The 12239-nt window shown below is 45.8% G+C and overlaps 1 protein-coding gene across 1 annotated transcript in view; it reads left to right on the top strand.

Annotated features, from left to right (window-relative positions):
• Positions 1-12239, top strand: part of xpo7 (exportin 7) — a 41980-nt gene that overhangs the window by 7123 nt on the left and 22618 nt on the right. Inside the window, exons 2-11 of the mRNA XM_028601982.1 lie at positions 702-848; positions 2275-2368; positions 3053-3219; positions 4047-4112; positions 4204-4308; positions 5865-6030; positions 7731-7804; positions 8654-8773; positions 10591-10737; positions 11974-12146. Of these exons, the coding sequence (XP_028457783.1) occupies positions 702-848; positions 2275-2368; positions 3053-3219; positions 4047-4112; positions 4204-4308; positions 5865-6030; positions 7731-7804; positions 8654-8773; positions 10591-10737; positions 11974-12146 (1259 nt within the window). The remainder of the gene's footprint in view (positions 1-701; positions 849-2274; positions 2369-3052; positions 3220-4046; positions 4113-4203; positions 4309-5864; positions 6031-7730; positions 7805-8653; positions 8774-10590; positions 10738-11973; positions 12147-12239) is intronic.

The raw sequence follows: 12239 nt of genomic DNA on the forward strand, positions 1-12239 counted from the left end.
GCCACAGAGAAAAAAATTAATAAATAAATACTAGATCGGCCTGTGGAGCTGTTAATTTTTCCGATTCCCGATCCAGCTATTTTGTTATTGTTGTTGTTGTTGTTGTTGTTATCCGATCTTAATATTGGATCGTGCAGCCCTAGTTTTCAGTCAGTTTTCAGTAGAGGTGTGAATCTTGCTGATCTTTCGATTCGGTTATGATTATCGTGTATTCGATTCGATATCTTGATGCATCACGATGCGTCAAATACATTTTTCTATTAAAGCCATATAGGATATTTAATTCATAGCTTTTCAAGCTTCAAAAACAAAACATTCTGCAGTGCTCTAATGCTAAATAATTTGGATACCTAAAACTATATAGCACTGAGCACGTGGCACTTCCTGAATGTGCAAAACATAACAGAATATGTCAACAGAAATGTTCTTAGGCCTACATTAAATTGTAAACAGAAATAATCGATGCAGCATCGTCCACGATTCGATTATTTGATTAATTTCAACGCCTCCAGTTTTCAGACAGTAGTCAGTAGTTTAGTCAGTTTTCAGTCTGTGTGTAACACAACGTGCCCTTTTATGTATTTGTGTGATTGTTTCTTTTACTCTTTTAATCATGAAAGTTATCTTGTGTCTGTCAGTCAGACGGGACTGTTGATAACTTACTGTGTCCAACGTCTTTTTCCTCTGTGTTTATTTTTTAGGGCCTTGCCCAGCTGGAGATCCTGTGTAAGCAGCTGTACGAGACTACCGACACCACCGTCCGACACCAGGCGGAGAAAGCTCTGGTGGAGTTCACCAACAGCCCCGACTGTCTCAGCAAATGTCAGCTGCTGCTGGAGAGAGGCAGCGTGAGTACGCGCTCATTCCCACAGAAGAACTGAGACCGTACAACGCTGTGAAACATACTTTATATTACAAGCAAAGCTCCTGCCTACTGAAGGAGTAGTATTCAAGCATTATCAGCCAAAATGCATCCGATGTAAAAGTACAAAACTCTCGGTTCGGATCCCAGATCCGTCTGCCTGTGTAGTTTTTGTGACCAAGCGCCAGTTTGTGTCTTTTGCTGCACGATGTGAGGAAAATATCTAATTGCAATTATTTTGACTGATATTGCAATACGATTCACGATATTGGAGGGAATGATCCTTTTGGTGATTTTTGCAAGGATCTTTTAACCTGACTCCACCAGATGGATCGCTTTGCATTTGCTCGACATATCCATCTGGGAACTTTCTGTTGGAGAACTTTTGGGAAGGGACGAAAATCCTGGTTAGCTGATTGGATGAACCATCGGTCTATCACCTATGTTGGTGATAGACCTCCCTGGTAAAGTCTACTCCAAGGTGTTGGAAAGGAGGGTTCCAAATCAACCAATCAGATCAACAAATTCGTGGTGAAAACGGACCAACCACCTGGAAGCCTGGGAGTATGCCCAACCGCTGCTGCAGGCAGAGCCCCGGGATAGCTCGTTAGCTCAGGGCCAAGCTAGCAACATGTCCGGTTCTCGAAGGAGATTTTTCCGGTTTGTCCGCCAGGGCTGCGCTTTGTCACCAATTTTTGGAATAAAAAATTAAAGTCCCCATTTCAGGTTCCTGGTCCATATTCCAAAAGAAGGATCCAAGAGGAAAAAGCCATTAGCAGGTAACTAACAGGTAATTAGGAAGGAGTTCTACCGCTGTCTGAAAATCCTGGTTAGCTGATTGGATAAACCATCTGTCTATCACCACCTGGTCAAACCCATGCCTCAAAACCCAGGGTACAAGCGGCTGATTGGTTCGGAGGGTCGGCGTCTTTGGTGAACTCATCCGGCGGCTCCAAATTTTCTCTCTGGTACCTCAAGATGCCAGACTGATCTGGGGAGGAGAACTGGCCTGGGAGCTCCCCAGCCAGATCAGGGAAGTTTGGGGTCCCCTGGTCCCCCGACCCGAGGATAATGGATCTGTACCAAAAGAAGGATCCAAGAGGAAAAGCATATATATATATATATATATTTTTTTTTTCCACCTAAACCCGCCTCTTTAGTCTGTAGGGTACAAAATTTTCTAAGATGCCAGACTGATCTGGGAGGAGAACTTCTGCAGCACCCCACAATACTATATATTATTATAATGTTTAATTAGTTTTCATTTTGCAGCACCACAATAATGTTGTTTTAATTAGTTCATTTTAATGTTGTTTGATTTAAGAATCTTCTAGTGCAACTCCTTCTCCTCTCTGTTGTCAATGAACTGACTTCATATTGTAACTGACGTGATATTTCCCCTCTCGTTGCAGTCATCGTATTCTCAGCTGCTTGCTGCCACGTGTTTGTCTAAACTGGTGTCTCGGACCGCCAACCCTCTGCCCCTCGAACAACGCATCGACATCCGTGAGTACCACTCCAACGCTACTTTTCAGCCGGCTTTGTATTCGCCGTCTCCTCAGTAGGGCCGGGTACCCAATTCCATACTTTTTAGGCACCGACCGAATTGCCTTCTAAGTTTCAAAACCTTACGGGCCGGCTACATTGCCGCGTAACGTTCCAGCGCTACGCTGCCACTATAATCAATGAAACCGGCGACACCGGACAGAGAGCAGCGTAGTGGTGCGTCTGCTCCGCCCAGATCTGCTCTACAAGAGTAAGAAACAGGACCGTCTTCTATTTATATGTTTTTACACGAGGTGTGTGCCACCCTTTCACACGGAAATGGATCATTAAGTGTCTATCAGACATGAAAATCACTCACCTTTCGGCGAAATTCGCCGTTTTGAAACCAAAATAGGTGACCTACGTGAATCGTGTAGATTCAATGAGATTCGATGTTTAAGGGGGGGGGGGGTGATACCAGCATCGGTATAGGAGCCGATACGGATGCTGGTATCGGAACATCTCTAGTTAAAAGATGCATTCAGCGGCACACATCCGCTCCGCTAACGGTCCGCATGCGTTACGCCTTCAGTGTAGCCCAAGCGTAAAGGAGTCAATCTTATATCGGCCTCCTTCAGGTGTGGTGTTCCGCTGATCTCACGGAGCTGTGTATTTTGTGTTTGTTTGTCTGTTTGTGATTTTCAGGGAACTATGTTCTGAATTATCTGGCCACGCGGCCAAAGTTAGCAGCGTTTGTGACGCAGGCTCTGATCCAGCTGTACGCCCGGATCACCAAACTGGGCTGGTTCGACTGTCAAAAAGATGACTACGTCTTCAGAAACGTCATCGCCGATGTGACGCGCTTTCTACAGGTCTGTCTGTCTGTCTGTCTGTCTGTGTGTGATGATGTTTAATAGTGCTGCAGCTAACTAACAATTATTTTCATTGTTGATTAATCTGCCATTATTTTCTAGATTAATCCAATAATCGTTTGCTCTGTAAAATCAGAATAAAGTAGAAAATGTCCATCCCAGTTCCTCAAAGTCCGAGGTGACGTCTTCATATGTTTAGTTTTGTCCTTCCAAATCTGAAAGATATTCAGTTTAATATGATATAAAACTGAAAAGAGCGGGAAATCTCCATATTTAAGAGGATAAAAAAACAACATTTTCTGCTGAGTAATCGATTATCCACTGAGCCCCTAAAGGGACTTGGGAAATTGCGTGACGCGCCTGGTGCAGGTGTGTTTAGGGCGTGTCCAAATCCACTTTTTGCTAGATTGACGGTGGAAAAAAGTGTCCGTGCGCCGGGCGCCTGGTCCTAAAGGGTTGTCCTTAGTGTCTTCATTAATCAGAGGTGTGTTTTGGGCTCAACATGCAATCAACCAATCAGAGATCATCTCCCATTCCCTTTAAAAGCCAGGCGCGTTTGGACCTTGGAGCATTGCTGTTATGATGGAGGATTTTCACCTGAACACACCTCCCTGTAAGACCAGCACGCCCATTGGCCACAGATGGGCGCAGGTGCGTTTCTAATTTAAACGACGTGGGCGCTGGACGGGAAACTAACAACTGCGTCGGTCTTAAACTAGCAAAGACACTTGGGTCGGGCTCTGCGCTGGGTGCGAGATAGGGCCCTCGCTGTGTAACGGGATGTGTTTCTGTCCCGTGTGTCTGATGTCTAAATGGTGTGTTTACAGGATAGCGTTGAACACTGCATCATCGGGGTCACCATCCTGTCCCAGCTGACCAATGAGATCAATCAGGTAAGCTGTCTCTCTCTCTCTCTCTCTCTCTCTCCCTCTCTCTCCCTCTGTGTGTCGTGTTGTTCACCGCGGTTTGTTGTTCTCTCTTCAGGCCGACACGACACATCCTCTGACCAAACACAGGAAGATAGCGTCGTCGTTCAGAGACTCCTCCCTCTTCGACATTTTCACGCTTTCCTGCAACCTCCTCAAACAGGTACGTCTGTGTTTTTTACAAAGAATATCAAACAAAAAGAGGAAATCATACTTCTGTTAATTCGGGTGTTAAATATATTCAGAATAGCTAGTTTTTTTTTTTTTTCTCAACCTGGACCCTATTTTTTTCCCATGTTTTTTTTTTTTTTTGTCTAAGTGACTGAAAGAAATGACATTTTCTGAAATTGGTCCAGTATTAAAGCTTTAGTGCGTAACTTTTATATTAATGAACGTCCGTTACATTCAAGCCGTTACCGAATGAGTTGCTACAAAGCTAATGAAGACCATCGGCTCCACCCAGCTCTCTCTGGCTCTCTCAGTATGATCACTATGAATCACTATGTTCAGAAGATTGTGGCGTCCGGAGACTTTCGCGCGCAGAAACTCGAGTGAAGATCATTATCTTCTAAAGAATCCATCATGTTTTTTTAAGTCTCTGTGTCCTCCTTGGCTACTAGCAACGGTGTGGAAGACCAGAGTGGTTTTAACACACCTGTGTGTGTGTGTGTGTGTGTGTGTGTGTGTGTGTGTGTGTGTGTGTGTGTGTGTGTGTGAATTGGGAGAAATAAATACTGATGGATTCTTAGCTAGGGTTAGGGTATATTTTGGATTTTTTCAGTGCTAAAACGATACTTACGAACGATGCCGGTTAAAAAATATATATGTTTCACATATATATATACACGCACACACTCTCACTCGCTGTGTTAGCCTAAAATGTTTTAGTAGTATCACAGACATTTTATTTCTATGGGTAGGATATTTGAGTTTAAATATTATCAAACGACAAACGCACGGTGCCTGGATCGACGACACAGGCGCAAAGCAGAGTTAAAACCACTCTTCTATAGTGGGGGCAGTGGCTACAATTTAGAAACGAAATCGCCACTAAAGGTTCAGTTGTTGCTGCTGACAGACTCAGATTATTATTCTAAGTGTCTGACAACATTATGGGATGGATCCCTACAGAGATAGACCTTTTAGTTAAAGAGTAAGATCCTTTTAGTTTAACATGAAACAGCCCCGAAATCACCATCACCAAACTACACCAGACACCTTTTGGTTTTATATATACAGTATATATAAATAAAAAAATATAATTTGTTTGTACAAAACTATATTAACTTTTCTGTTTTCTCCCTTTCTCTTTCTCTTCATAAAGACAAAACAAAGTGAACAAACAGTAACAATTGTGAGCAGTTCTTACAAATACACCAACAATGATAAAACATACCAAGTCAGATGTTATTAGAGAAGACTTTAAATCAGTCACTGTCACCGAGCTACTTACCCTTTTTAAATGAATTCCTCTCATCAGACCTTTTGTCCTATGTTTTTGTAAGAGCGTAATCATTGTATTGTGCTGTAACAATCAGATGAAATAATAAAACATAAGCTTGGGTAAAGAACATGTGACTGAACTTAGCCAGCTGGAGACAACGTCCTAGCAATGCAAACTTGAACTTAAACACACTTTAATCAGTCAGAAATATGAGTAACTGTGAGAAGTTGGCCCCTGCAGGGTTTTGTCTGATGTTGGGCTGTGTTTGTTTCCAGGCTTCGGGGAAGAACCTGAACCTGAACGATGAGTCTCAGCACGGTCTGCTGATGCAGCTGCTCAAACTCAGCTACAATTGCCTCAACTACGACTTTATAGGAACCTCCACAGACGAGTCGTCGGACGACCTCTGCACCGTACAGATCCCCACGTCATGGAGATCAGGTAGCTGCAGCCAGCGAGCACAGAGACAACCTAAAAGATATCCCATGTCTAAAAAATATTAGAGTTTAAGCCCTGAATTCAGTTTCAGCACAGGGGGGCCAAACAGTTGTCCATTCAGTGTTTCCCCTAGGATTTTTTTTTCCAGGATTTACACATCACACAACAATTTAGCAACGCCCTCATACTCTGCTTCTGACTGGCTAGTAGTCCTTACCTAGCTATTGTCAGGGCACGCCCTCATACTCTGCTTCTGACTGGTTAGTAGTCCTTACCTAGCTATTGTCAGGGCACGCCCTCATACTCTGCTTCTGACTGGCTAGTAGTTCTTACCTAGCTATTGTCAGGGCACGCCCTCATACTCTGCTTCTGACTGGCTAGTAGTCCTTACCTAGCTATTGTCAGGGCCCTCATACTCTGCTTCTGACTGGCTAGTAGTCCTTACCTAGCTATTGTCAAGGCATGCCCTCATCCTCTGCTTCTGACTGGCTAGTAGTCCTTACCTAGCTATTGTCAGGGCACGCCCTCATACTCTGCTTCTGACTGGCTAGTAGTCCTTACCTAGGTACTGTCAGGGCCCTCATACTCTGCTTCTGACTGGCTAGTAGTCCTTACCTAGGTACTCAGGGCACGCCCTCATACTCTGCTTCTGACTGGCTAGTAGTCCTTACCTAGGTACTGTCAGGGCACGCCCTCATACTCTGCTTCTGACTGGCTAGTAGTCCTTACCTAGGTACTGTCAGGGCACGCCCTCATACTCTGCTTCTGACTGGCTAGTAGTCCTTACCTAGGTACTGTCAGGCACGCCCTCATACTCTGCTTCTGACTGGCTAGTAGTCCTTACCTAGGTACTGTCAGGGCACGCCCTCATACTCTGCTTCTGACTGGCTAGTAGTCCTTACTAAGGTACTGTCAGAGCACGCCCTCATACTCTGCTCCTGACTGGCTAGTAGTCCTTACCTAGGTACTGTCAGGGCACGCCCTCATACTCTGCTTCTGACTGGCTAGTAGTCCTTACCTAGGTACTGTCATGGCACACCCTCATACTCTGCTTCTGACTGGCTAGTAGTCCTTACCTAGGTACTGTCAGGGCACGCCCTCATACTCTCCTTCTGACTGGCTAGTAGTCCTTACCTAGGTACTGTCAGAGCACACCCTCATACTCTGCTTCTGACTGGCTAGTAGTCCTTACCTAGGTACTGTCAGGGCACGCCCTCATACTCTCCTTCTGACTGGCTAGTAGTCCTTACCTAGGTACTGTCAGAGCACACCCTCATACTCTGCTTCTGACTGGCTAGTAGTCCTTACCTAGGTACTGTCAGGGCACGCCCTCATACTCTCCTTCTGACTGGCTAGTAGTCCTTACCTAGGTACTGTCAGGGCCCTCATACTCTGCTCCTGACTGGCTAGTAGTCCTTACCTAGGTACTGTCAGGGCCCTCATACTCTGCTCCTGACTGGCTAGTAGTCCTTACCTAGGTACTGTCAGGGCACGCCCTCATACTCTGCACCTGACTGGCTAGTAGTCCTTACCTAGGCAACCTGAACCAACATTTCTCATAATTTTCTGACTTTCATGGACCAACCAATGGATTCTCATTATTGAAAATAACTTTTTGTTGCAGCCCAGATTTCAAAATTTGAAGCATTGTCACTCTAAAACTTGTTCTGACTTCTCCTTGTGTTTTATTTTCTGTCTTGCAGCGTTTCTCGATTCCTCGACGCTGCAGCTCTTTTTCAATTTATATCATTCCATCCCTCCGTCCCTTTCCCCGTTGGTGAGTAAGATCTTCGTATCATGATATAATACTTGTAGAATAACGTGTACGGCTATGCACACACTTGGCATCTTTTTTGACAAGAAAAAGTTTATGCTTTTGTAGTTTAAAAAACAAACAGCTGAGAGCTTCTTTTGTTGCTATAACAGCTACTGCTACAGTTCAAGAGAGAGGTGCTAAATAAGACTATGCAGTCTAGAGAACTAAAGGCTCTGACACGCCAACCGTCACTGACTGTCGGCAGAAAAGCGAGTCAGACTGATCAGTCTCCCCGAGGTCCAAAAAGTGCCTCAGAACACATCGAAGAGACGCCAACTTGAGCCTACGCTCTGCACGTGCGCGAGACGTAATACATCTCCGTAACAGCAGGCAGCGCTAATCTGTATTGTCACCCCCAAAAAAATAAAAACTGGAAATGACTAACGTGTCACGTGGGTCTGGCTTCTCCCGAATTTCAAAGCCGAACCATAATGGCGGCTCGTTGAGAATACGATCTCATATTGTACTAAAAGTTTCTGAAAACATGTGAAGAGAGAAGTAAGCCATGCAGCTGCTGAATCGGTCTTCCTTTCAGATAAACAAAGGTCACTTTAAAATATTTTCCTCAGAATTTAAGAGGCGTTCGTCACGCTCATACTGCTTGTCATTTCCGGTAATTGTTGTAACATAAGCACTGATTCACTAGTCAAGGGTTAGCGCTCCACCAATCAGATTGGTCATTGAGTCCGACTGCCCGCGGGCCGATTCCAGACGTTGGCAGTGGTGTTTGGTGCTACCAAAGAGACGCCGAGTGTGAACCTAGCCTAGAGCCTCCTGTTTGAGCCTGAGTGCTGTGTTTGTGTGTTGCAGGTGTTGTCTTGTCTAGTTCAGATAGCCTCCGTCCGGAGGTCTCTCTTCAACAATGCAGAACGAGCAAAGTTTCTCTCACATCTGGTGGACGGAGTGAAGAGGATACTAGCAAACCCACAGGTTGGTCACACAGACATTTGTCCTGCTCTGTTTGTCCTCTTTAGTTGTTTTTTTTGTCACCATCTGCAAGGTTCAACAATAAGGGTTTCCTGTAGCCTGGTCCTACCAGACTCTGGTACACTAGCCTGGTCCTACCAGACTCTGGTACACTAGCCTGGTCCTACCAGACTCTGGTACTCTAGCCTGGTCCTACCAGACTCTGGTACACTAGCCTGGTCCTACCAGACTCTGGTCCACTAGCCTGGTCCTACCAGACTCTGGTACACTAGCCTGGTCCTACCAGACTCTGGTGTACTATCCTGGTCCTACCAGACTCTGGTACACTAGCCTGGTCCTACCAGACTCTGGTACACTAGCCTGGTCCTACCAGACTCTGGTGTACTATCCTGGTCCTACCAGACTCTGGTACACTAGCCTGGTCCTACCAGACTCTGGTACACTAGCCTGGTCCTACCAGACTCTGGTGTACTATCCTGGTCCTACCAGACTCTGGTACACTAGCCTGTACCAGACTCTGGTACACTAGCCTGGTCTGGTAGGACCAGACTAGTGTACCAGAGTCTACAATAGTGTACCAGAGTCAACAATAAGGGTTTCCTGTAGCCTGGTCCTACCAGACTCTGGTGTACTAACCTGGTCCTAGCAGACTCTGGTACATTAGCCTGGTCCTACCAGACTCTGGTACACTAGCCTGTACCAGACTCTGGTACACTAGCCTGGTCTTACCAGACTCTGGTACACTAGCCTGGTCCTACCAGACTAGTCTGGCCTCTCTCCATTGACAAGTGTTAACTTCCTTGAAGGCGGGTACTCTGTTGAAGTTTAAAACTATTGGATCTGCCCAGAGCCACTCTGGATCTGCCGTAACCAATCGAGGTGGTAGTGACGGCGGCTTAGCATAGCTAGCGTTAGCCTTACCGTCACTAGCCTTAGCCAATTCCTTCACCATTAACGGAGCGAGCTGGAAAATCAAACTGTTCCCGAACCCCGTGGGGAGGAGGACCCCAACATCATGGCCAACACAACTCAGCAATGATTGGTCTTGCTCTGGCTTTAACTTCTGGATATTCGTCAGTGGTGCGACAACAGGCCGAATGGCTTCGCTCGTGTCTTTCTCCGCCGCCATTACGGAACTACAACTCAAACTAGTGCACAACCTCAACGTCATCGTTCTCAGCCACTCCATCTGTTCACTGATTGGACCGGTAAAGATTTGGCTGGAGAAAACCCGCAAATATACCACAAACCCAGACGGAGTACTGAAGGAAAATGAATATTGAGCAGAAGTACGTAGGAGGGAGGAGCCAGGCTATTCCCGATAGCCCGGGGACAGTAAATGTAACAAGCCGCTCTCCCGTTGGGGCGTCATCGTATCGTTAATGACGTCGTCATCGGAGAATACTTGTTGAATGAATTGACTTCAGTGTGTCGTTGGCCAATCAAGAATTGAGTTGGTGGTTGTCGCTTTGGATGTTTTTTAATCAATGTTTTTATAAAATTTCTGATGTTTTTTTAGCTGTAATTTGGACGCACTTTTTTACATTTTACGTTTTTTGGGGTTCTTTTCAATGCTTTTTGGGTGAATTTTTTACCACTTTTTCAATGTTTTTTGTTTATTTACGTTTCTGACAGGGTTTTTTTCTTCAGAAAAAAAGTTAGCAATTTGTATACCTGGGTCAAAACAGTGTTAAGGAAAATGTCTCAAAAAAGCATCAAAAGAACGCATAGAAAAAACGCGCCAAATGTCGCTGAAAGAAAACCTCAACGTTGAAACTTGCCGGCTGCTTGTTTGACCATGTGACGTGTTTGTGTTTCAGTGTTTGCCGGATCCGAATAACTACCACGAATTCTGCCGTCTGCTGGCGAGGCTGAAGAGCAACTACCAGCTGGGGGAGTTGGTCAAAGTAGAAAACTACCCCGAAGTTATTCGCCTCATAGCCAACTTCACCGTCACCAGTCTGCAGGTGGGTGTCCACTCTTTCTCTTCAGAGTTGTAGGGTCCTATTTTAACAATCCACGCGCATGGTGTGACGCGCCTGGTGCAGGTGTGTTTAGGGCGTGTCCAAATCCATTTTTGCTAGTTTGACGGCGGGAAAAAGTGTCCGTGCGCCGGGTGCCTGGTCCTAAAGGGTTGTCCTTAGTGTCTTCATTAATCAGAGGTGTGTATGGGGCGTAACATGCAATCAACCAATCAGAGATCATCTCCCATTCCCTTTAAAAGCCAGGCGCATTTGGACCTTGGAGCATTGCTGTTATGATGGAGGATTTGCACTGTGATATTATTATTTATAATCTTCTGCATGTGTGTGTGCTGCTGTGTGTCCCTGTGTGTGTGTAACAAGCATAGTGTGCGCGCACTGTGCACGAGCCTAGGACCATTTTACTAATGCTCTGTTAAAATAACAATGAAATGCCGCGTTATTGACTTTAGACCAGGATTTTGTTGGTCAATGGCGCGATCACTTCCCGCTGCCTCAAGATAGCAATACTCCCAGAATGCACCTGAACACACCTCCCTGTAAGACCAGCTTGCTCATGGGCCACAGATGGGCGCAGGTCCATTTGCTATTTAAAGGTGCCCTGCCACACAAAACTGTTTTTCCTTGTATTTTTTTTAAAATACGTGAGCTCCATATGTGTTTGTGTGATGTGGTGAATGTGAAAATGAACTGCTGGCTCCTCTGTCAGCTCTAGACACTGAACAGAAATAAGCAGAGAAATCAGACCAATCACAACAGCTGGTCAGTCTGACATCATGTTGCCTGAGCTCATTACTATTCATGAGCTCGCCCAGTTGGGCTGGGTAAAGGATTCTGACAGCCAGGCTCTCATTGGCTAGCTGTTAGCCAATCAGATTCAAACTGCTTAGATTGTTGAATATTAATGAGAACTGGCAGAAATCGAGCCGAGTCTTCCTGCAGGCTTTCTATACCACGCTAGAATGGCTTGAAACAAGGTAAGCAAGGTTACAGAGTCCATGGTAGACCTTCAGACATCACCATTATGTCATGAAATATACGTGTGGCAGGACACCTATTAAACGACGTCTGCGCTGGATGGGAAACTGACAACTGGGTCGGTCTTAAACTAGCAAAGACACTTGGGTCGGGCTCTGCGCTGCGCCGGGTGCAGGATAGGGCCCTCAGACTTCCAGTGGTACTTCCCATAGACTCACGTGTTGCTCTCCTCCGGTGTGTCAGCACTGGGAGTTTGCCCCCAACAGTGTCCACTACCTGCTGAGTCTGTGGCAGCGTCTGGCGGCGTCGGTCCCCTACGTCAAAGCCACCGAGCCTCACCTGCTGGAGACCTACACCCCCGAGGTCACCAAGGCCTACATCACATCGCGGCTGGAGTCGGTCCACGTCATCCTCAGGTGAGATCTGCTCCGGGGAAAAAAACACCCAAAAGCTTTACAAGGTGGAAACAGTGTCAGACTTTTACTTTCAGTTGACCAGGAATGTACACA

This window comes from Perca flavescens, chromosome 16 (assembly GCF_004354835.1).
Source record: "Perca flavescens isolate YP-PL-M2 chromosome 16, PFLA_1.0, whole genome shotgun sequence".
Classification (NCBI taxonomy): Eukaryota; Metazoa; Chordata; class Actinopteri; order Perciformes; family Percidae; genus Perca; species Perca flavescens.